The sequence below is a fragment of the Tursiops truncatus genome, chromosome 1 (assembly GCF_011762595.2).
Source record: "Tursiops truncatus isolate mTurTru1 chromosome 1, mTurTru1.mat.Y, whole genome shotgun sequence".
Classification (NCBI taxonomy): Eukaryota; Metazoa; Chordata; class Mammalia; order Artiodactyla; family Delphinidae; genus Tursiops; species Tursiops truncatus.
This window is the reverse complement of record NC_047034.1, coordinates 71716755-71741742: the sequence shown is the minus strand read 5'-3', so window position 1 is coordinate 71741742 and position 24988 is coordinate 71716755. Positions and strand designations below refer to the sequence as shown.

Below are 24988 nucleotides of genomic sequence, written 5' to 3'. Positions count from 1 at the left end.
GTCAGGCATTCTTCTACACACTTTATACATATTAATTCACTTACTCCTCATAACAACCCTATGAGGTAGGGACTATTATTTTTCCCACTGTACAGAGGAAGAAACTGAGGCAGAAAGATTAAGAAACTTTCCTAAGAGCTAATAATGACAAAGCCATGTTTTAAAGCCAAGCACTCTAGCTCTAGAACTCTGTCTTAATTATTACTCCATACTACCCAGATAATACATCAGAAACCCAGGTTTATGTCCCAGATCTATAACTTAACTGGGTTGCCTTGGCAATAATCTTATTTTTTTCTTTTATAAATACAGATATCTTCCCTTCAGGGATGCCACGCATATTAAGTGAAATAATATATATCAAAGTGCTTTATAGCCAATGAAATATTATACAAATGTAATTTATCATTATTATCATTACACTGAGTCAAGAAAAGAAAAAAACAAGGAGCAAATCAATAAAAAAAAATCCACTCTGATTAAAAAAGGGGGGAGGGGATGAAGTACCTCTATTCTACAAGAAAGGAGCACATATATAACCAGATAAAAGGAAAAGCTTCTTGATTATTAGAATCTGTTAAGTCTTGAAGTAGACTATCACGCAACACCAAAATGAGGTTCTCATCTCTCTGATACTTTTTGGTCTGCTACCGTCTGAAAACAAGGGGTTAGAGAAGATTAACATCAAGACAACCTTTTTGGTTTAAAAAGATTTTATGGGGCTTCCCTGGTGGCGCAGTGGTTGAGAGTCCGCCTGCCGATGCAGGGGACACAGGTTCGTGCCCCGGTCTGGGAAGATCCCACATGCCGCAGAGCGGCTGGGCCCGTGAGCCATGGCCGCTGAGCCTGCGCGTCCAGAGCCTGTGCTCCGCAACAGGAGAGGCCACAACAGTGAGAGGCCCGTGTACCGCAAAAAAAAAGATTTTATGACCTTCAAGCTGCACCCTGGCAATGTTTACTCAGTGAAAAATTATTAGTAATTTCAAACAATTGCTTTTGCACTTGGGAATATATATCAAGAATTTGATAAATGTTCGTAACTTTCAATCCAATCTTCTTTTTAAGGAAATAATTACACATGTAAAGACTAATCAAGTTATTCATTTCAACATTAATTATTTTAGCAAAAACATGGAAAACACCTAAATGTCGACTGAAGAAAAACACACAACCTAAAAGTTGCAAGTTATGTTTTATTCAGGGACCTTACTGAGGACTACAGCCTGGGAGACAGCCTCTCAGATAGCTCTGAGGAACTGCTCCAAAGAGGTTAGGGAGAAGCCAGGATATACAGAAGTTTTCACTGGGAAAAAAAAAAAAAAAATACATGTAATTGAACGTCAAAAGATTACTGCTAATCGCAAAAAAAGACATCTCAAGTTAATGATTTTAGTGCTTTTCTATGTAGAGGAATATGCAAGAGTCTTGGCTCATTGAAGTTATTCCTTAGCTATGCATCTTAACTATCTAGGGCCAGGATCCTGTTTTTCTCCAACCTGAATTCCCCTCAGGGTGCACCCTTTGGGGGTGGGGTGGGGGTATGGCTGCAGTGGCTGATGCCTTGACAGCAGGCAACATTCATTGTTTACTGAAAAGGTAGGCAACATTTTTTGTGTGCACAGCCAATATGAAAAAAATGATTAAGTGAACACTGGTACACCATGCACTGGACTGTAACTGACCCATTAAAAATAGTCTTTTTAAGCAATTGATGGGGGGGGGACAAGTTAAAAATGTCTACAAAGAGATTTTAATGATATGGAAAAAATTTTGATAATGATTTTTTTTTTTAAAGAAGATGTTGGGGGTAGGAGTTTATTAATTAATATATTTTTGCTGTGTTGGGTCTTCGTTTCTGTGCGAGGGCTTTCTCTAGTTGTGGCAAGCGGGGGCCACTCTTCATCGCGGGTGCGCGGGCCTTCTCAGTATCACGGCCTCTCTTGTTGCGGAGCACAGGCTCCAGACGCGCAGGCTCAGTAGTTGTGGCTCACGGGCCTAGTTGCTCCGCGGCATGTGGGATCCTCCTAGACCAGGGCTCAAACCCGTGTCCCCTGCATTAGCAGGCAGATTCTTAACCACTGCGCCACCAGAGAAGCCCGATAATGATTTTTAAGTAAAAAAAAAAAAAAAAAAAAAAGTAGAATTCAAACATACACATCTTACATTTGTGTAACCTAAACAAAAAATGGGCTACCTTGAGGTACATCCCAACAAAGTGACAGATGCAAAAGAAATACAAAACTCTAGAATGCATCAGAAAAGTGACAAAGCTCTTTACTGATGGTCATTTGAGAAAGGAGCAAAAGGGGAATTACATAGCATAATACACAACAAAACTGTCTAAAAACCTTTGTACACATATCTTTTCCCAAAGTCTCTCTTCTCACCTCATTTACCCCTTTCCTCCATAAACTCCAAAACTCTTCTCTCTTCACCACACTTGAATCTCCTCTCTTTGCTCCTCCCTTCCCTCTTGCATCCTTTCTCATGTAGACCAATCTAGCCAGTTCTTGGTTTCTGCCATCCACCTTTCCCTTCTCATCTTACCAGTACTTAAACAATGACCTGGTAGTTGCAGAGCAAGAAAAGGATTTCTGACACCCAAAGAAGTTTTGATTCAGCTTCATATTCATATCCTATCATGTTGTTGGTAACACTGTCAATTGAAAAACTGACCCGGGGAAAAAAGTATGAAAGACACAAGTTAAAACTATTAATGTTATACCAGAAATAATAAAGTGCGTTATTAACGAAAAATTAACCTAAATAAATAAAATCTTCCTCACGAAATTTAGATCTACAAAATGTAACAAAAATTCATAGAAGTGAAGACCAAAAAAAGGAAATTTACAATGGAAGCAGCTAAAATTAATAAAATTTTATACAGATAGTTGATGAGGAATCAAATTGTCCTTTAAAACAGTGCTTCTCAAACTCTCTGTGGTGAAAAACTAGTCTTGTTTTTGACCAATCCACTGTAGACTCATACTTTTATAAAGTAAGAATATAGCCATAATGTCAAATGTTACAACATTTCTAAAGTTTTATTCTCAGTTTCCGTGATTTATTTTGTTTCAAACCAGTAACAAATAGTTCTCAAACTAGCACTGGTTTTCAGACCACACTTTGAGTAACACTGCTTTAAAATATACACTGAAAAACATTCAACCCCAATAAAAATACAATAAAGACAAACATAAAAAATAATTTTAAAGAACTGTGAAGAAAACTTATCACAAAATGAAAATGGAAATAACAAAATTCGCTGCAGAAAATACTTTTCAATGGAAAAAGCATTGGAGTTAGCATAATTCCCATTCAGAATGGCTATATTACAAACACAGAATCAAAGTAATCACTGTGGGGTTACACGATCTCATCTAATTACATCCCCCTAAATCACATCACACTTATTTCTCCTCTGATTTCTGATTTTAAGGCTGAGTTTAATAGGGAATGTGGGTCTATAAGGAAAATTGAACAAATTCTAATACATTGCACAGACAATCCAAGAAAGAACAGATAATTCAGTCCTATCTTACTCTGTTTTAGAACTAATCTATTATCTTACTTTTAAAATATTGGGATACCACTGACCCTAAGAATTCTAAAGAACTGAAATTTAAAAATTAAAAAAAGGAAAACAAAAGCAACAACAAAAAAGGCACTTCCCTGGCGGTCCAGTGATTAAGATTCCGTGCTTCCACTGTAGGGGGCGCAGGTTCGATCCCTGGTCAGGGAACTAAGATCCTACATGCCGCAGTGGCCAGCCAAAAATAAATAAATAAATAAAATTTTAAAATTTAAAAAATTTTACAAAGGAAGCCACTCTATAAAAATCAGACTAGAATAAAGAAGAATATCTAATTTTTCCTTCTATGAGAAAGGTGGGATGTGGCTAAAAACAAGGTATTTGCTGAGAAGCATATTTAATGATGTAAGCAGTAAGTTGAAAGTAAATTTGCACTGTAAATGTACTGCAAAATGGATGATGTCAATAAAAACATGGGTGGGTTCTGTAATATCTAAATCACCAAAGTCGCTTTGTTGTATGAAAATAGCTGCTTAGGGCTTCCCTGGTGGCATAGTGGTTGAGAGTCCGCCTGCCAATGCAGGGGACACGGGTTCGTGCCCCGGTCTGGGAAGATCCCACATGCCGTGGAGTGGCTCGACCCGTGAGCCATGGCCGCTGAGCCTGTGCGTCCAGAGCCTGTGCTCCACAACAGGAGAGGCCACAACAGTGAGAGGCCCGCGTACCGAAAAAAAAAAAAAAAAAAAAAAAAAAGAAACTATGATTGAATCACAGGGAATTCCCAGGCGGTCCAGTGCTTAGGACTCCGCACTTCCACCGCAGGGGGCATGGGTTCAATCCCTGGTCGGGGAACTAAGATTACACTACACAAGTGTTGGGAAGACAGAGGTTGTAGTTGAAGTCTTGCAAAGGAGAAAAAGTCTTCATAAACACTATAGCTTTTTTACAAGTGTTGAAACCCCAGAAGAGCTACCCACTAGGAATATAGGCCACAATCTATAAAGTTGAAACAAAGTAGACTTAATATAGCATAAAACCAACCCTTGGCAGAATTTAAGTGACCCTCCAAAATTATCTGCCTGCCTGAAGAAAACATAACCCTCTTTAGAGGAAGATAACAATACCAACGCCTCTAGAATTTTTCATCCACAATGTCCAGCATCCAATCAAAAATTATAGCAAGAACCAAGATGCCAAAACACTAGGGGATGGGGGAGGATGACAGTAAAAAAAAAAAAAAGACCTATGGGTGAATCAGATATTAGAAAAAGGATTTTTAAATAATTATGATTAACACATTCAAGAAAATAAAGGAAAAGATGGAGAATTTCACATAGAATCTATAGTGCTAAACTGGCATGAAAAATTTAATAGATAAGACACGGCAAAACAGAGAATTAGTGAACTAGACTACAGAACAGCAGAAACTGATGCATGGAGGAAAAAAGAAAAGAATATAAAGAAAAAACAATACACATGGGACACGGTGAAAAGACCTAACATACATGTAACTGGAATACCAGAAGAAAAGAAGGAGACCACAACAGAAATGATATCTAAAAAAAATATTTACAAGGATTGTTTTTAACTGATAAAATATCAAATCTCATATTCAAGCAGCTCTACAAGCCCTAAGCAGATTAAAAACAGAAAACCCAAGTACACACATAATAGTCAAAATGCTGAAAAACAGAACAGAGAAAATCTTAGAAGCAGAAGAAAAAAAGACAAATTATCAAAGTAACAACAAAACTGACAGCTGAATTTGCAACAGAAACAATGGAAACCAGAATATAACAGAATGCATCTTAAAGTTCTGCAGGGAAAAGAACAACCTAAAATTCTATACACAGTGAAAATAATTTTTAAAAATGAAGGCAAAACTAAGATTTTTTTTCCAGACAAACAAAATCTGAGATAATTCATTGACAGGAGACCAGGTCTGCAAGAAATACTAAAGGAAATTCTTCAAGATGAAAAAAAATGACCCAAGATGAAGGCAAAATAAAGAACTTCAGGATGAATCAAGACATAAGAAAGGTTAACTATGTGATAAATATAAATCAATATTGACTGGTTAAGACAGTAACAATAATGTCTTGTAGGGTTTAAAACAAATGAAGAAGTAAAATACAATATCAATAACACAAAAGGCAGGAGTAGATATATAAAGTAAAACTGTTGTAAAGTTCTTACATGGTTTGGGAAGTGGTAAAAGTACGAATTTAAGGTAGATTATAGTAATTTCAAAGACTGCATATTAATCTATAGGGTAACATGTAAAAGAAAAATAAAAGAATACAAAACTAAAAAGCTAATAGAGAAGAAAAGTAAAAGCATTTTGATTAATCCAAAAGAAGGAAAGGAGAAATAAAGGAACAAAAAAGAAATAGAGAAATAGAAAATTATATCAGAAATTACATTAAATATAAATGAAGTGTACAATCTAATTAACAAAGATGTTCAGACAAGGTTTTTTGTTTTTTTTAACTCTATGCTATTTATAAAAGATACACTTTAAATATAAAGACACAAAAAAGGGGACTTCCCTGGTGGTGCAGTGGTTAAGAATCTGCCTGCCAATGCAGGAGACACAGGTTTGATCCCTGGTCCAGGAAAGTCCCACGTGCCGCGGAGAACTAAGCCCATGCGCTACGACTACTGAAGCCTGCACGCCTAGAGTCTGTGCTTCACAACAAGAGAAGCCACCGCAATGAGAAGCCTGCACACTGCAACGAAGAGTAGCCCCCACTCTCCGCAACTAGAGAAAGCCCGCATGCAGCAACGAAGACCCAACACAGCCAAAAATAAATAAATTTACATTAAAAAAGACACAAAAAAGGTTGAAAGCAAAACAATGTAAACACTTATACCATGTACACATTAATATCAAATACAAAGCAGACTTTAAGGCAAGAAGTAAAGAGATAAAAAGGAACATTTCATGCTGAGTCAATTCAACAGAAAGACATGACAATTCTAAATTTCTGTGCACCTGATAATACAGCTTAAATATATAAAACAAAAGGTGAGGGCTTCCCTGGTGGCGCAGTGGTTAAGAATCCGCCTGCCAATGCAAGGGACACAGGTTCGAGCCCTGGTCTGGGAAGATCCCACATGCCGCAGAGTAACTAAGCCCGTGTGCCACAACTACTGAGCCTGAGCTCTAGAGCCTGCAAGCCACAACTACTGAGCCCATGTGCCACAACTACTGAAGCCTGTGTGCCTAGAGCCCGTGCTCTGCAACAAGAGAAGCCACGACAATGAGAAGCCCACGTGCAGCAATGAAGACCCAATGCAGCCAAAAATAAATAAATAAATAAATTTATAAAAAAGTTTAAAGGGGAAAGAAAGGAGAAAGCCACAATCACAGTTGGAGATTTTAACAGATGTCAATCAGTAACATATGACAGCAGACAAAAAAAAAATCAGTAAAGATATAAAAGATCTGAACAACATTAACAAAACTGACCTCACAGACATATACAGGACATCTTACTTGACTCAAACGACATGTATAAAACACCCACTAAATATGTATTCTTTTTAACAGCACATGAACAGACCATAAGCTAAATGACTCAAGAATTTTCAAAGGTCAGGAATCATATACAATATGCTTTTTGACCACAATGGAATTAAACTAGAAATCAATAAAGAAATTTAACTAGAAAGATCCTCAAACGTTTAGAAATTAAGCAACATATCTCTAAATAATTCATGGGTCAGGAAGAAGTCATAGGGCTTCCCTGGTGGCGCAGTGGTTGAGAGTCTGCCTGCCGATGCAGGGGACACGGTTCGTGCCCCGGTCTGGGAAGATCCCACATGCTATGGAGCAGCTGGGCCCGTGAGCCATGGCCGCTGAGCCTGCGCATCCGGAGCCTGTGCTCCGCAACGGTAGAGGCCACAACAGTGAGAGGCCTGTGTACCACAAAAAAAACCCAAAAAAAACGAAGTCATAATGGATATTAAAGATATTTTAAGATGAATGAAAACAACAGTATGACACATCAAAATTTTCAGAATGCAGCTACAGCAATGCTTAGAGGGCAAGTTTTAACTTTAAATGTATATATTAGAAAAAAAAGATTGAAAATCTTACTAGAAGCTACAAAAGAACAAATCAAATCCAAGGTAGATTGTAGGAAGGAAATAATAAAGAACAGAAATCAATTAAATAGAAAAAAAAAGTCAAGAAAGCCAAAAGTTGGTTTTAAAAAGATTAACTGATAAACCTCTAGCCAAACTTATCAACAAAAAAAATAAGACACAAATAAAAAGAGGACCTCACTAAAATCAAAACTAAAAAGACAACCTCATTAAAAATCTTAGACATACCAAAATAAACATTACAAGCAACTTTATATCAACAAATTTGACAATTCCTTGAAAAACACAACTTACACAAAACTGACACAAAAAGAAACAGGAAATCTAAATAATCCTATAATTATTAAAGAATTTAATCCAAAACTTAAAAGGCTTTTGACAAAGAAAACTCCAGGCCTAGACAGCACCCTTGGTGAATGCTTACAAAACATTTAAGAAAGAAATAACACCAGTCTTCAACAAACTCTTCCAGAGACCAGATAATGATGAAAAATTTCCCAATTCATTTTATAAGGTCAGTATAACGCTAATACCAACACATGAAAAAGACTTTATAAGAAAGGAAAATTAAAGCCAGTTATCTCCCATAAACAAAAAAACAAAAACCTTAAACAATATATTAGAAAATCTAATACATCATGACCAAATAGGTTTACCCCAGAAATGCTAGTTTGCCTTAACATTCAAAACCCACTCAATGTATGTTATTAGGCATATGTACCTGAAAACAGAGTTTTAAAATATGTAGAACTAGGGACTTCCCTGGCGGTCCAGTGGTTAAGGCTCCACACTTCCACTGCAGGGGGCACAGGTTTGATCCCTGTTTGGGAAACTAAGATCCAGCATGCCAGGTGGCACAGCTAAAAAATTTTAAATAAATAAAAAATAAAAACAATAAAAATAAATAAATAAAATATGTAGAGCTAAAACTGACAAAACTGAAAAGAAATATAGACAAATCCACAATTAAAGTTGGAGACTTCAATATGCCTTTCTCAATAATTGACAGAATAGACCAAAAAAAAAGAATCCATAAAAATAAATAAAACCTGAACAATGCTGTCAACCAACTTGACCTAATTGACATTTACAGAACAGTGGACCTTAAAAAACAACAGAATACATATGCTTTTCAAATACACATGGAAGAGCTACCAATAAAGATTATATTGGGGCCATAAAATAAACCTCAATAAATATAAAAGTACTGAAATCATACAAAGTATGATGTGAACTCAAGGGAATTAAATTAGAAATCAGTAACAAAATGATAGCTGGAAAGTCTCCAAATATTTGGAAGTGAAAAAACACACTTCTAAAAAGTTATAGTGGATTTTTTGTTTTTGCTGTTATAAGCCATATGGTACTCTATAACTATAAAAATTACATTTTAAAAAATCAGGTTCTGAAACTGAACATAGAATAGGACTCCAATCCTGTACAGAAAACCTGAATGTGTGTGTCTCCCCAAAATTAACTTGAACGTGTGTCCCCCCAAAATTCATACGTTGGAAGCCTTACCCCTGGTATGGCTGTATTTGGAGATGGGTCCTCTAAGCAAGTAATTAAGGTTAAATGAGTCCATAAGGGTGAATCCCTGATCCTATAGGATTAGTGTCCTTATAAGAAGAGATATCAGAAAGCTCACTCCCTCTCTCTCCACACACATGCACCAAGAAAAGGCCATGTGAGGTCACAGTGAGAAGGTGGGTGTCTACAAGTCAGGAGGAAAGCTCTCACAGAAACTGAATTTACCAGCACCTAATATTGGAATTCCCAGACTCCAGAACTGTGAGAAAATAAATTTCTGTTGTTTAGAAACACACACACACACACACACACACACCTCTTTTCTTTTTTTTTTTTTCTTTTTTGGCCACACTGCACGGCAAGCAGAACTTCCCTGACCAGGGATTGAACCTGCACCCCCTGCAGTGGAAGCGTGGAGTCTTAACCACTGGACCACCTGGGAAGCCCCACACACACTTCTAAATAACCCATGGGTCAAAGAAGATATCCCAAAAGAAATTAGAAAATACTGTCAACTGAAGTTGATAAAATGCAATATATCAAAATTTGTGGGGCATAGCTAGCACAGTGTTTAAAGGGAAATTGATAAATTCTATAGTATTATTAGAAAATAAAGTCTCAAATCCATGACCTAAGCTCCCACTTTAAGAAACTAGAAAAAGACCAAATTAAACCCAAAGCAAAGAGACAGAAGAAAATAACAGACAACAGCAAAAACCAGTAAAATAGAAAACAGAAAAATAGAGAAATTAATGAAACCAAAAGCTTGTTCTTTGAAAAACCTCTAGCCAGAATGATTAAGAGAAAGACTAAATTACAAGTGTGAGGAATAAAAGAACAGACATCATTAGAGCCCACAGACATTAAAAAGATGACAAAGGAATATTATGAAAAACTTTATGTCAATAAATTCAACAACTTGGATAGAACAAATACCTGAAAAGATACCAACTGTCAAAGCTCACTCAAGAACAAAGAGATAACTGAATAACCCTTTATCTGTTAAAGAAATTGAATTCATAGTTAAAAACATCCTACAAAGAAAACTCTAGGCCCAGATGGCTTCACTGGTGCGTTCAACAAAACATTTAAGGAAGAAATAAAACCAACTCACAAACTCTTCAAAAAAACAAACAAAAACAAAAAAACACAAAGAAGAGGAAGGAACACTTCCCAACTCATTGTATGAGGTCAGTATTACCCTAATACCAAAACCAAAGACATTACAAGAAAAGAAAACTACAGGGGCTTCCCTGGTGGCGCAGTGGTTAAGGATCTGCCTGCCAATGCATCGATCCCTGGTCCCGGAAGATCCCATATGCCACTAAGCCCATGCGCCACAACTACTGAGCCTGCACTCTAGAGCCCATGAGCCACAACTACTCAAGCCCGCGAGCCGCAACTACTGAAGCCTGCGTGCCACAACTACTGAAGCCCGCGCGCCTAGAGCCCGTGCTCCACAACAAGAGAAGCCACTGCAATGAGAGGCCCACGCACCACAATAAAGAGTAGCCCCTGCTTGCCTCAACTAGAGAAACGCCGCGCACAGCAACGAAGACCCAAGCAGCCAATAAATAAATATATTTTTTTTAAAAAAAACTACAAGCACAGACACAAAAATCCTTAACAAAATATTAGCAAATCAAATCCAGCAATACAAAATATATATATATATATATACCTATATCATGATCAAAAGGGTCGATTTATCACTGAAATGCAAAAATGCTTTGAAATTTGAAAATCAATCAATACAATTCACCATATCGACAGATTAAAAGCAAAAACGAAAACAAAAGATAATCTCAATAGATGCAGAAAAAGCTTTTCACAAAATCCAACATCAGTTCATGATAAAAACTCTCCACAACTAGGAATAGTAGAGAACTTCCTCAATCTGATAAACAATAGCTATAAACCAACAAATCCTGCTTAGTGGTGAAAAACTGGGTGTATTTCCCCTAAGAGATCAGGAACAAAGGAAAAGATGCCCACCCTCACTGCTTCTCTTCAACACTGTACCGAATGTCCTAGCCAGTGCATAATAAGATGGGGGCTGATGGACGGAGAGGGAAAGAGAGAGGGAGAGGAAGGAAGAGAGAGGAAGGAATGGAAAGAAAGAAAGAAAAGACACACAAATTGGAAATGAAGGAAAAAAACTCCTTATTTGCAGATGACTTAATTATCTATGTGAGAAATCCCTCGGTACTTCCCTGGTGGTCCAGCAGTTAAGACTCTGTACTCCCAATGCAGGGGGCACAGGTTCGATCCCTGGTCAGGGAACTAAGATTCCACATGTCACACAGCATGGCCTAAAAAATGGGGGAAGAAAAAGAAATCCCTAAAGAATCTACAAAAAAGTACATAAAGCTAATAAGTGAATTTATAGCAAAGTCACAAGATATACCAATATACCAAAATCTATATTTCTATAAATTAGCAATGAACTGAAAATTGAAAAGAAAAACTGACATTAGCATAAAAAATAAATGCTTAGAACCTCCCTGGTGGTGCAGTGGTTAAGAATCCACCTGCCAATGCAGGGCACACGGGTTCAAGCCCTGGTCCAGGAAGATCCCACATGCCACAGAGCAACTAAGCCCATGTGCCACAACTACTGAGCCTGCACTCTAGAGCCCGGGAGCCACAACTACTGAGCCCACACACAACTACTGAAGCCCTCACGCCTAGAGCCCGTGCTCCACAACAAGAGAAGCCACTGCTATGAGAAGCCCGCACACTGCAATGAAGAGTAGCCCCCGCTAGCTGCAACGAGAGAACGCCCACACGCAACAAAGACCCAATGCAGCCAAAAATAAATAAAAAAATTTAAAATAAATAAATATTTAATACATGAAAAATTTATATACTAAAAACTACAAAATATTTCTGAAATTTTTGAAAACCTAAATAAACAGAAATATATCTTATTCATGGATTAGTAGACCCAGTATTGTTAAGATGGCAACCTTCCCGGGACTTCCCTGGCACTCCAGTGGTTAAGACTCCACGCTCCCAATGCAGGGGGCAGGGGTTCGATCCCGGGGCAGGGAACTAAGATCCCACATGCCGCATGGTGCAGCCAAAACAAAAAAAAGACAGCGACTTTCCCAAATTGATCGACAGTTTCATTATCGATCAATATGCCAACAAGTATGTTTTCCTTTTTTTGTTTTTGTTTTTTTTTGCGGTATGTGGGCCTCTCACTGTCGTGGTCTCTCCCGTTGCAGAGCACAGGCTCCAGACGTGCAGGCTCAGCAGCCATGGCTCACGGGCCAAACCGCTCCGCAGCATGTGGGATCTTCCCAGACCGGGGCACGAACCCGTGTACCCTGCATCGGCAGGCGGACAGACTCTCAACCACTGTGCCACCAAGGAAGCCCACCAGCAAGTATTTTTGAAGAAAATGACAAGCCAATCCTAAAATTTACACGGAAATGCAAAGTACCTAGAATAGCCCAATGATCTTGTTTAAAAAAAAAAAGTTGGAAGACACAGACTACCTGATTTCAAGACTGCGACACTGGTGAAAGGTTAAATACATAGACCAATGGAAAAGAAGAGAGAGTCCATGAATGACCCACACAAGTAGTGACTTTTTCACATAGATGCAAAGGTAATTTAATGGAGAAAGAAATCTTTTCAACAAATAGTGCTGAAACAACTGGACATCCATAGGTAAAAAAAAGAATCTCAAATATACCTCCCACATTATACAATAATTAACTCAGATGCCAGAACTGAAAAGATCCTGCGTGCCGCAACGAAAATCCCTCCTGCCGCAACTAAGACCTGGCACAGAGAAATAAATAAATAAATAAATTTTTTAAATTAACTCAAAATGGATCACATATACCTATATGTAATGTGTAAAACTACAACTTCTAGAAGAAAACACGAAGAAAAAACTTTGTGGCCTTGGATTAGGCAAAGGTTCCTTTTTACAACACGAAAGTATAATCCGTAAAAGTAAAACCTGGGACTTCCCTGGTGGTCCAGTGGTTAAGAGTCCGCCTCCGAATGCAAGGGACACGGGTTCAATCCCTGGTCGGAGAACTAAGATCCCACATGCTGAGGGGCAACTAAGCCTGCATGCTCTAGAGCCTGCGCACCACAACGAGAGAAGCCCGCATGCCACAAAAAAGATCCTGCATGTCGCAACTAAGACTCGACCCAGCCAAATAAATAAATAAATAAAATTTCAAAAAACAAACCAAAAAAACCTTGAAGTAGTTCCTCGTGGCTAATGCTGAAACCATTCGGGCAAAATAAATAATGATAACATGGCACTATAACTCAAATAATAAAACAAACATCCATGAGTCCACACTCATATAAAAACTGAATAAATAAATGAGGGAGAAGGGACTGCTCTTCTTTACAGAAAAATGCCAATTAATAAATGTAAAAGGAACAACAGAAATAAAAAATCAGCATTATAGGGCTTCCCTGGTGGCGCAGTGGTTGAGAGTCCGCCTGCGGATGCAGGGGACACGGGTTCGTGCCCCGGTCCGGGAAGATCCCACATGCCGCGGAACGGCTGGGCCCGTGAGCCATGGCCGCTGAGCCTGCGCGTCCGGAGCCTGTGCTCCGCAACGGGAAAGGCCACAACAGTGAGAGGCCTGCGTACCGCAAAAAAAAAAAAAAAAAAAAAAAAAAATCAGCATTATAATTGTTGCAGGGGATCTACCAAAGGAGGCTAAAATTAGGGGGGAAACATCTGAAGAGAAAAAGGATATATGCGTAGTTTCAAAGTATCTCATGCAAGATATGCAGTAATTACGAATGGAATATAGACAAACAGAATAATGAACAAACATTTTACCAAAAAAATCTATGAATGGCCAATAAATACATGAAAATATGCTTTATATCATTATTCATTAAGGAAATGCAAGTTAACACAAGGAAATACACCTAGTAGAACAGATAGAATTAAAAAGTCTGTTAACTGCTGGCAAGGATGTGGATCAATTGTAAATTGCATACATTCCTGCTGGGAATGTAAAATGGTACAGCTACTCTGGAAAACAGTTTAGACACAGTTTAAACATACGTTTACTGTAAGACCCAGCAATGCCACTCCTAGTTATTACCCCGAGAAAAATGAAAACGTATATCTATCAAAGAACCAGGGACTTCCCTGGTGGTGCAGTGGTTAAGAATCTGCCTGCCAATGCAGGGGACATGGGTTCTACCCTGGTCCAGGAAGATCCCACATGCCGCGGATCAACTGTGCACCACAACTACTGAAGCCCGCATGCCTACAGCCCATACTCCGCAACAAGAGAGGCCACTGCAATGAGAAGCCCGCAGGCAGCAACGAAGACCCAACGCAGACAAAAATAAATAAAATACAAAATAAATTTATTTTTTAAAAGAAGAATTATATGTGGGCACTACCCTGGCAGTCCAGTGGTTAAGACTCCACACTCCCAATGCAGGGGGCACTGGTTCAATCCATGGTCGGGGAACTAAAATCCCATATGCCACATGGGGTAGCCCAAAAAAAGAAAAAAAAAAAAAAAAAGAACTACATGTGAAGGTTTATAGCAGCTTTAGTCATAACAGGCAAAAACGAGAAAGAACCCAAACGTCCATCAGCTGGTGAACAGATAAACAAATTGTGGTATATCTATACAGTAGAATACTACTCAGCAATGAAAAACAAACATGAATTAATCTCAAAAGCGTTACACGAAGTGAAAGATACAGGATGCACACAATACTGTAAATCAACTATACTTCAATAAAAATTTTAAAAGATACCAGATTCAAAAGGTTACATACATACTGTATAACACCTATATATAATATTGTAGAAAACGCCAAACTGTAAGAATAAAATTGAGATCACTGGTTCCCAAAGGCTGAAAATGAACGACTGCAAAGGGGAATGAGGGAACTTTTAGAGAGAGATGTTCCATATATTGATTGTAGTGGCAGTTACACAACTATATCCATTTTTCAAAACTCACTGAAAAAATTTTATTGTACGAAAATTATCTCAATAAATCTGACATTAAAAATAATCAGTGTAACTCTCCATATTAACAGAATAAAGGAGGGAATTCCCTGGCAGTCCAGTGATTAGGACTCTGCACTTCAGCACTGCGGGGAGCACGAGGTCAATCCCTGGTCAGGGAAATAAGATCCCATATGCCACACAACACGGCCAAAAAAACAAAAAAAAAAACAAAAAAGAAAACAGAATAAAGAAAAAAACATACAATAATCTTAATAGAGATTTTTAAAAAGCATTTGACCAAATTCAATATGTGATAAAACTCTCAGAAAACTAGGAAAAAATTTTCCATCATCTGATACAATATATCTATAAAAAGCCTACAATTATCATCACATATAATAAGGAATACTGAACACCTTCCCACAAGTTCAGAAATAAGATGTGGATGCCCACTATCACAACTTCTAACCTACATAGCAATGGAGGTCTATTATTTGCGATGAGAAAAAGAAATCACAAGTGTTCACTTTAAAACCATTTGTTAAGCTAAATAAAGAAGTCTTTATTCACTCGTCTGTATGTGTTATATTTCACAATAAAAATATAATGTTTCAGGTTTCCTTGGTGGCACAGTGGTTAAGAATCCACCTGCCAATTAAGGGGACACGGGTTCTACCCTGGTCCGGGAAGATCCCACATGCCGCGGAGCAACTAAGCCCGTGCGCCACAACTACTAAGCCTGCACTCTACAGCCCGAGAGCCACAACTACTGAGCCCTCGTCCCACAACCACTGAAGCCCGCGTGCCTAGAGCCCGTGCTCTGCAACAAGAGAAGCCACCACAACGAGAAGCCCACACACCACAACGAAGAGCAGCCCCACTCAGTGCAACTAGAGAAAGCTCGCACACAGCATCGAAGACCCAATGCAGCCCAAAATAAATAATAATAAATAAAATAAATTAAAAAAAAAAAAAAAAAATATATATATATATATATAGTTTCCAAAAAACTTTATGGAGGCCTAATCCTATGACCTCGCAATTCCACACAACAAAAATTAGGCATATATGTTCACCAAAAGATCTACAGTAGAATGTTCACAGCAGCACCATTCAGAGTAGCCTACAACTGGAAAGTATTCACTCATTAAGAATTGAATTAATAAGGAAAATATAGAATATTCTAACAACAGAATGCTACATCATAATGAAAATGAACAATCTACAAGTACATGCAACAATGTGGACCAACTTCATAAACATAATGTTGAGTGGGAAAAGGCAATCAAAAAACATATTCATATTTCACATAAAGTACAAAACAGGTGAACTAATCTGTGCTGCTAGAAGTCACGATAATGGTTACCCATGGGTGGGTGTCAGTAATAAATGAAAGGAAGGACTTCTAGGTACTGGTAATATTATTTCTTGATCTGGTTGCTGGTTACATGGGTGTATTCAATCTTTGAAAATTCAGTGAACTTGGATACCTTGGAATATGTGCAGTTTTCTGCAAATTATGCTTCAATAAAGAGGATTTTTTTTCAAAGAAAAGAAAAGAAAGCCTACCCATTGGAATAAAGAGTCCACCATCCTCTATCTCTTCCTCAGCTTGGTGAGCTAGAGTCCTGAGTGGCTTTTCTTGAGGAGAGGCACAGACATCTGGCTGAGATGATTTCCTAGGCTGGGCTGCTGGTTTTGCAGAGTGACTGTCTGATGGTAATGAAGGCATCTCCCCTCCAGAATGCATTTGAGATTTTCCTGGAAGAATCACAAATATTGCTCCACACTTTGTCCATTCTCAATTATACTCTGTTGTAAAAATCAGCATCTTGTTATAAAGTCCTTTTTAGTTAGATAACTTCATTAATGATGCATTTACTATACAGGCATTCCTCTCTCTTAAAGACAGTATCCTAAGAAAAATATTGAAATCAAAGCTCAGGTCCAATTTAGTCATCGGTAATGTCAGGGAATTGAACTAGGTAATCGCTAAGGTCTTTCTAGTTCTAACATGCATTTTTTTTCCCTATGAAAAGATCATATCCGTAATTGTAGGGTGGGGGGAGATATATTCCTGGTAACAAAGGGACATTTTATATAGATGACCATTTAATCAACTATAAATGATATAGGACTTCCCTGGTGGCTCAGTGCTTAAGAATCCACCTGCCAATGCAGGGGACGTGGGTTCGAGCCCTGGTCTGGGAAGATCCCACATGCCGCAGAGCAACTAGGCCCATGCGCCACAACTACTGAGCCTCCATTCTAGAGCCTACGAGCTACAACTACCGAGCCCGCATGCCACAATTACTGAAGCCCGTGCACCTAGAGCCCGTGCTCTGCAACAAGAGAAGCCACCACAATGAGAAGCCCGTGCACCGCAGCAAAGAGTAGCCCCCGCTCTCCGCAACTAGAGAAAAGCCCGCATGCAGCAACGAAGACCCAATGCAGCCAAAAATAAATAAAATTTTTTAAAGATATACATTATAAAATGTCCTGAACTTTCTGACTCTGTAAGATCAATCTTACAAAGCATTAGAGTAAAAATCACCATAACATTATAAATACATGGTTATACAGTTCATTAGACAACTTTCTCCTTTCCTCACCTCAACTCTTGTTTGTTTGTTTTTTTGTGAGCTGCATGGGTTGTGGGATCTTAGTTCCCCAACCAAGGATGGAACTCAGGGCCCCGGCAGTGAGAGTGCTGGGTCCTAACCACTGGACCGCCAGGGAATTCTCTCCTCACCTCAACTCTTAAAGAGTGTTACCTTTCTTTCCATTTTTCGAGAGGGGCATTAAAAAGACAAAGAGGGGCTTCCCTGGTGGCACAGTGGTTGAGAGTCCGCCTGCCGATGCAGGGGACGTGGGTTCGTGCCCCGGTCCGGGAGGATCCCACATGCCGCAGAGCGGCTGGGCCCGTGAGCCATGGCCGCTGGGCCTGCGCGTCCGGAGCCTGTGCTCCGCAACGGGAGAGGCCACAGCGGTGGGAGGCCCGCGTACCGCAAAAAAAAAAGACAAAGAAACATTCATGCAATATCAAAAGCAAACATTAGAATCAAGCTGTCATAGGAACAAGAATACATACAGGCTTGTGTATACACAGAAGATCTATAGAATATACACAAGGCATTGTTAAATAGTGATTGCTTCTGAGAACTTGGAAAACAAGAGGACAAAGTGAAAGAGTGCCTAACTTTTCCCTGTGTACTTTCTGCATTTAGGAACTTTTTTCCCATGTTTGTGTATTACATAGTTGAAAAAAATTGTTTTTCATAAAGAGATCAAATTATTTGTTACTGAGCCCCATTCAAAACAGATAACACTTTTTAAGACTGTTATCCCATCAACATTAGCAGTTTCAACTGGTATACACAAGATTTTTAATTGAAGGACACCCTGTCAACAAAGAAAAAAAGCCTTTATTTTCAACTAAAGTATGAATGAATCCTTAATTCTATTTACTCTCAATCTTACTTCCTTTACTTCAGGAGCCCATGATTTATTCACAATGTCAAAAAGGCTAAAAGCTGTGGTTTTAATAGGGACTGTACAACGAGTTGAATTCTAAATCCAACAAATCAAAAGTTCCCCTAAGGGGACTTCCCTGGTGGCACAGTGGTTGAGAGTCTGCCTGCCAATGCAGGGGACACGGGTTTGAGCCCTGGTCTGGGAGGATCCCACATGCCGCGGAGCAACTGGGCCCGTGAGCCACAACTACTGAGCCTGCGCGTCTGGAGCCTGTGCTCCGCAATGAGAGGCCGCAACAGTGAGAGGCCCGCGCACCGCGATGAAAAGTGGCCCCCGCTCGCCGCAAGTGGAGAAAGCCCTCGCACAGAAACGAATACCCAACACAGCCAAAAATAAATAAATAAATTTATAAAAAAAAAAAGTTCCTCTCAGGCACATTTCTTATAAGAGGGAGGAAATTAAATCAATAGCACAGCAGAGCTTTCTCATTAATCAACAATTGTTAATAATTTTTAGAATTAATGTCTAACATTTAAAAACTGAACTGATGCAAATGATTTTTTTAAACAAACATACCAGAATCTTTACATCTAAGCAAAATACAGAAGTTCACTTTGGTAGGTAGAGCTTCCATTGATACTTTTTCCACCTCAAACAGTTGGAACTACTCCAAAACTGTCCCTACAGTTTATCAGCTGCACCATACTCTACATAGAGAAGATATTCCTTTTCTCTGCAAACTTTTTTTTCCTGATCCCATCTCATTGCTTCTCAATTTAATTCCCCTCCTACAGAACCCCCTAGGATCCCACTCTTCTTTTCCTCTTATCAATCTGCTAGATGCCAAAGACCTTAGAAAGAGAAGTCAAGAAGGGTAAGAGAGGGACTTCCCACTCTTAACCTCTCAGTGGTTAAGAATCTGCCTTCCAATGCAGGGGGACGTGGGTTTGATCCCTGGTAGGGGAACTAAGATCCTACATGCCGCAGGGCAACTAAGCCCGCACGCTCTGGAGCCCACACACCGCAACGAAAGATCCCACATGCCTGCCGCAATGAAGATCCCACGTGCCGCAACCAAGACCCAATGCAGCCAAAGAAATAAAGAAATAAAGAAGGGTAAGAGAGAGAAGTAAAAGCCTTATTCAGAGCACAGCTGTAACTTGTTTACTGCCAGTCTAACAACTTCAAATTGATAACATGAAAATAATTAGCTGAAAACTGTAAAAACCAACTAATTTTAAGCTGAAATCCGCCTAAATCATTTTTAGAAGGCAAAGAAAGGAAAAAACGGCTTAAGCTGAAATCAGGGTCCATAAATCAATTTTAAAAGAACAATTAAAATTCTATGAGAATAAACATCAATATAGAGAAAGGTTTAATCACTAGCAGCTGCAATCTAGAAACAAGATTTAACAGTGTATATCAATTATAACACAATGCTGACACTTCAAAATAACCTAGATGTTTTTTCTGTTTTCTTCCCCCACATAATCATAATAAAAAAACCAAAATGTCACTTAAAAGAAAGCAAAACAACGAAAAGAATATGCACTAAATTATAACAGTAATTACTCTGAGCAGTAAGATTATGGGTGATTTTTATTTTCTTCTTTCAACTTTTCAATATTTTCCAAAACGCACATGTACGAATTTTCAATCTTCCTTCTTTCCTCCTTTCTGCTTTTTATGTGACATTTCTATTTGGCTGAAAAAAGTTACTTGGGGGGAAAAAAGGACTCATAATGTACTTCTTTTACTGGTATTACTTGTATATACAGCTAATTGAAGTACAAGGTGAGAGAATCAACGGGGTAGTAGTATTACAGATAATCCTAAAAAATAAATGTTTATTTATCTACACTTGGATATTTGCAAACTGACCACTGAAAATATCTCTAGATTCCACTCCTCAATAGGTGAGTGACTTTGAACCCCTACTTAATTTTACATTCCTTCTCTAGCACTTTAATCCTGCATTTTCCTCCATTTCCTCCTGTCTTCATATCACTAATACAACCTAGCCAAGGAAAAAGTTCCATAGTCTTGCCGCCCCCTCTAGCGATTTCCATTCTCCCATGGCACAAATTATTACTGGGGCTTTCATCCCTCCCTCTTTAATGCCATCATTTGATTTCCTTTTTCTAAAAGACTCTCCTAAATCTACTCTCAAAGATCATCAACCTTTAAATGTAATATTTTCTCAGGCATCATTGTATCTCCTTTGTCACTAAATTTTAAATGATGTATCTGTTCTTAACACTCTCCTCCCTCCTTGACTTCCACTATTATTTCTCCAGTTTTCCCTTCTCTGTCATCTTCTTCCATGCTCCTTTCCATGAAGAAGAACCACAATTAACACTTTTCTAGTCCTACCTCTTACCAACTGAGATTGAGAAAACTCCAATCTCAATTTTCTACTTTTCCTTGATGGCACCTCACACTCCATATATCTAAAGCTGAACTCATTTCAACCCCCTCAAATACCTTCCTCGTGAAGGCATGCTTCACCATCCCCAAGTCCAGTTATCTTAAATGGTATCAGTCTCTGAGTAATATTAATTCTTTCTTTGTAATGTCTCTGAGATATACCCTTTCTTCTCTATCCTTACTGCCAACATCCTACACCAATACTTTATACAGTCTCAAGGGCATAGCAGCATGGCTCTGTATAGTAATCTGGATCTATCCTTTCTATCTGAAGCCCTGCTACCCTCCCACACAAACACAGCACTTCTACGTGTTTGTAGAAAATGCTATTCTGCCTCCACTCCTTCACCCCAATCCGTCCAATCCTATCAATCCAAGTTCTGATTTCAAAAATCCTAATTACTTGTACCACACTAGCACTTAATCACATAGTATCTTAAACTGCTCCAAATGAATTATCCATAATTCATTTGGAGCAGTGTCTTGTCTTCCCAACCAGACTATAAGCTTTCTGAGGTCAGAACTATGCCTTCTGCTTCTTTTGTTAATTGGCTATAACCTTCAGGAAAAGTTGAAACACTTAAGTGTGAAAAACAAAGCCCTTCACAATCTAAACACAATCTACCACTCTGAAGATATCTCTCACTACCTCTTCTGCCTCTGCCTCTGTGCCTCTCTGCCTCTGCCCAGACTGTTCTTGGCCTAAGATACTCCATGCCACCAGTCCATCAAACCACAACTCATCCTTCAAGTCCTAAGGGTTATGTCACCTCTGTAGATGCAGGCAGCAGTCTCTCCCTTTAAGCCACTGCCCCTCCTCAAGGCCCACTTCATAAATACTCACCAAATCACAAAAGGCCATACATAGTTCATCCCTCCAGAAATGATGAAAAGATAAGAGAAAGGAAAGAAGAGGATACAGAAGATGATCCAGGAAATGGCAGGGGAGAAGAAAGTCTCCACCCATTCATAACGTTCAACGCTGACCCTTACAAGCACCACAGCTCCAATTCCATAGCAAATCAGCATCCTCTTTCAGAAACGCTATTTTGTAAAGGCACTGCAGAGAGTGCGACGACAACAGCAAAGGCAATGGCAAGCTGGTACTGACAAGGAAAATGTAACCTAAGACCTTCCATATCTTACCTCCTTCTTCCTTGAATTCTTCACTAGGATCTCCTGAAAAAGGCTCCTTTGCGATAAGATGATCACCTCTGTCTTCTTGAGCAAGTGACCCAGGCCTGAGTGTAATTTTCTTCCCTCTCCTTGAACTAGTGGCCTGGAGTTTACCTTTACCAATGTGTATATTTAGGGGCTGGGAAGACTCCAAGGAAGGTAGGGTGACTCCCTGAGAGATGGCCACATCGACAGCTTCTACAACTGGTGTATTTGTGTCCTGGGTGAGCATCCCAGAGCTCAAAGATGGGTCCTCCATACCAAGCTGACTTCCTGCATCCTGCACAGACTGCACTTCAAGGCCAGCTGCTCTGCCATAACTTGGACCCCAGGACACTGACACTGACCCCAGGTCTTTAACTTGGTCAGATTCTGGTTTAACAGCTGACTCTAGGTCTAAGTCATCTTCCTCCTGGTTGCCCTGATGCTGTGGGGACTCTGTCAATGTAGTTCTTCTCTTCTTACAGGGCAACATTTTGCAAGTCCCACTTCTGTTCCATCCTGAAAGGATAAAGGCAAGTTCTTATCACCTTCCTATTAATTAATGATAATAACATTTCCTCAGATCTTTTCACTTATTCATGTTCAATCATCAACACGGTACTTTACACCAAATGCACAATGTCCCATTAGGTGGAAGGTGAGAGACAGTGTTACACTGCCTGAGTTCAAATCCTAACTCTATTACTGATTAGTGTGTTATCTTGGCTGGGTGACTTAACCTCTCCAAACTTTGGTTTCCTCAACTGTAAAAAAAATAATTGTTCTCACCTCATGCAGTTGTTATAAGAATTAAATAGTAAGTGATTAGTGTTAGTTATTATTATTACCATCAGCGAGGCAAAATAACGTGATGCTGAAAGCAAACTGTGGAGTCAAGCTTCTCTCCAGCTTTGTGACCTTGCATAAGTTACTTAAACTGAATCTCAGTTTCTTCAGCTATAAAATGAAATAAAAATAGCACCTACATCATTAGATAGTAATTTCTTAGATCAATAAATGTTTGCTATTGTTGCTTTCATAAACAGGTATTTCCATTAACAGAAACAATCCAAAAGTAAAGTGTGGTTGTTTAAAAAGGTTAGACTATATTAACAGAAATTTTGTGTTGAAAACAATAAAGAGATTCCTAACTGTTCTCTATGTTACTTCTGGACTCTTGGCTTCAATTCCAATTATCATACTTTAATGGCAACACTAACCTAAAGTGGATGGTATCTTCTCTTATGTTCGCATAGCAGCTATTTGCAAACCTCTTTTTTCATACTTACCACTTTTATGATTGCTTCTTGTCTCCTTCCCACCATCCTGCCCCAAAACAATGTGCTTTTTGAGGGAAAGGACTCTTTGCAGCTAGTACGCGTAGTACTCAGCAGTATCTGCCCTATTGTAGATACTCAATAAATGTTCCTCGAATGAATGAATGAAAGAGTGTATGAACTTCCTATTCTGTGCTTATTCTATGCATCTTGGATCAAGAGCATTATATGGAAACTGACTGCATCTTTCTACCCCAAAAAAACTTTATTCTCAATACAACAGGTCCAAGAATAGAATAATCTCCCTCCTGTTACAGTGAGTTCTTCATCACTGACAATGTTGAAGCAAGGCCTGAACGCCCATCTACCAGGGGACTAGATGAAAGCGTGGACTAGAGGACTGCAAAATAAAGTTATTTCTAAGAGTCTCAACTATAAGGTTAGTTTTAAACCTCCTTAATTCAGTTTCTCCAGGACACTAGGAGAGATTCCCCCACCCATGCCAAATCAACTAATGTCCTTATCTTGATAATTAAAGTTCAATAAACACCTGAAGATTTCGCTGATAAGGGAATGGAAAGAGAGAATGAAAGGGAGTGGGATTAGTTCAGGCGAGTCTTATATTTCAGATAAATTACTGAGGTCCAAAAAAGGAGGAAAAAAGAAAAAAAGAAAGGCAGCTACTATTCAAAGTCAGCAGCGTGCAGGGATCAGCTCCGGCACTTCAAAGGCAGCAGAGGCTCTAAAGAGCCCCCCCACCTTTGGGAACTGCCGTCAGACCGACAGTGAATGAATGCAAATCCGGAGGCAGGCCCAGCGCGGACCCCTCCTGGGAAAAGATTTCACAAAGGGGTCCTAACTGTGCTTTTGACCTCGCCGCCGAGCGCTGGCCCAAGTCCCCACTCCCAGCTACACGCCTTCACTCCCCTACCTCTGTCACGCACCCCGCACCAGCCCTCAGACCCGACCGCCTTAGCCTGGACATCCTTCGCCCGGACGTCCAGCTCCCACCTGCCTCTTCCCGCCCCACGGTACACGACCCAGTACCCTCACCAGCCTGCCCGATCCCGCGGAAACTCAGCTTCGGTACCACCGGAAGTCAGCCAACGTCAGTGACTGACGTGCGCGCCCCCGAGTCGCGGTGCGCGGAGTCAGGGCATCAAGGAGCATGCGCCAACCACAGGTGCCATCTTATTTTAGGGCAGAAAGAAGCCAAAGGGCTAGTATGTCCGTTGTTGGCAAAAAAATTTAAAGGCAATACCTCGCTTTCTCTGTCCATGGAGCTATCCTACACAAAACAAAACTGGGGGTTAAGGTTCAGTGGTTTAAGTTGACAATTAATCCTTCTCGCCTCTAGACACCTGGAATACAGGACCAAGGAAATGGAGAATTCATAAAATTCCAGAAAGAGGAATCACTGGGTTACAAATAGTGCAGTTTCCTGAATAAAGCTAAGGCAGTCTTGGACTCAATCCATAGTAATTATTCATATCTGTATAATACTCTGCTTAC

General features: G+C 39.4%; 1 protein-coding gene across 13 annotated transcripts in view; it reads right to left on the bottom strand.

Annotated features, from left to right (window-relative positions):
- GON4L (gon-4 like) overlaps window positions 1-24675 on the bottom strand; it is an 87741-nt gene extending 63066 nt beyond the window's left edge. For 8 of the 13 annotated variants that reach the window (XR_002176061.3, XM_019933452.3, XM_019933483.3 and 5 more), the window contains exons 1-3: window positions 24530-24675; window positions 22188-22718; window positions 16710-16901 (exon numbers count right to left, since the gene is read on the bottom strand). Coding sequence is in view for 12 of the 13 variants with exons in the window: in XM_019933452.3 (XP_019789011.1) it covers window positions 16710-16901; window positions 22188-22692 (697 nt within the window). In the remaining variant the exon portion in view is untranslated. Of the gene's footprint in view, window positions 1-16709; window positions 16902-22187; window positions 22719-23419; window positions 23439-23488; window positions 24467-24529 lie in introns of those variants that run through there. The other 5 variants (XM_019933510.3, XM_019933516.3, XM_019933458.3 and 2 more) reach the window with 4 other exon arrangements.
- Window positions 24676-24988: the final 313 nt, after the last annotated feature.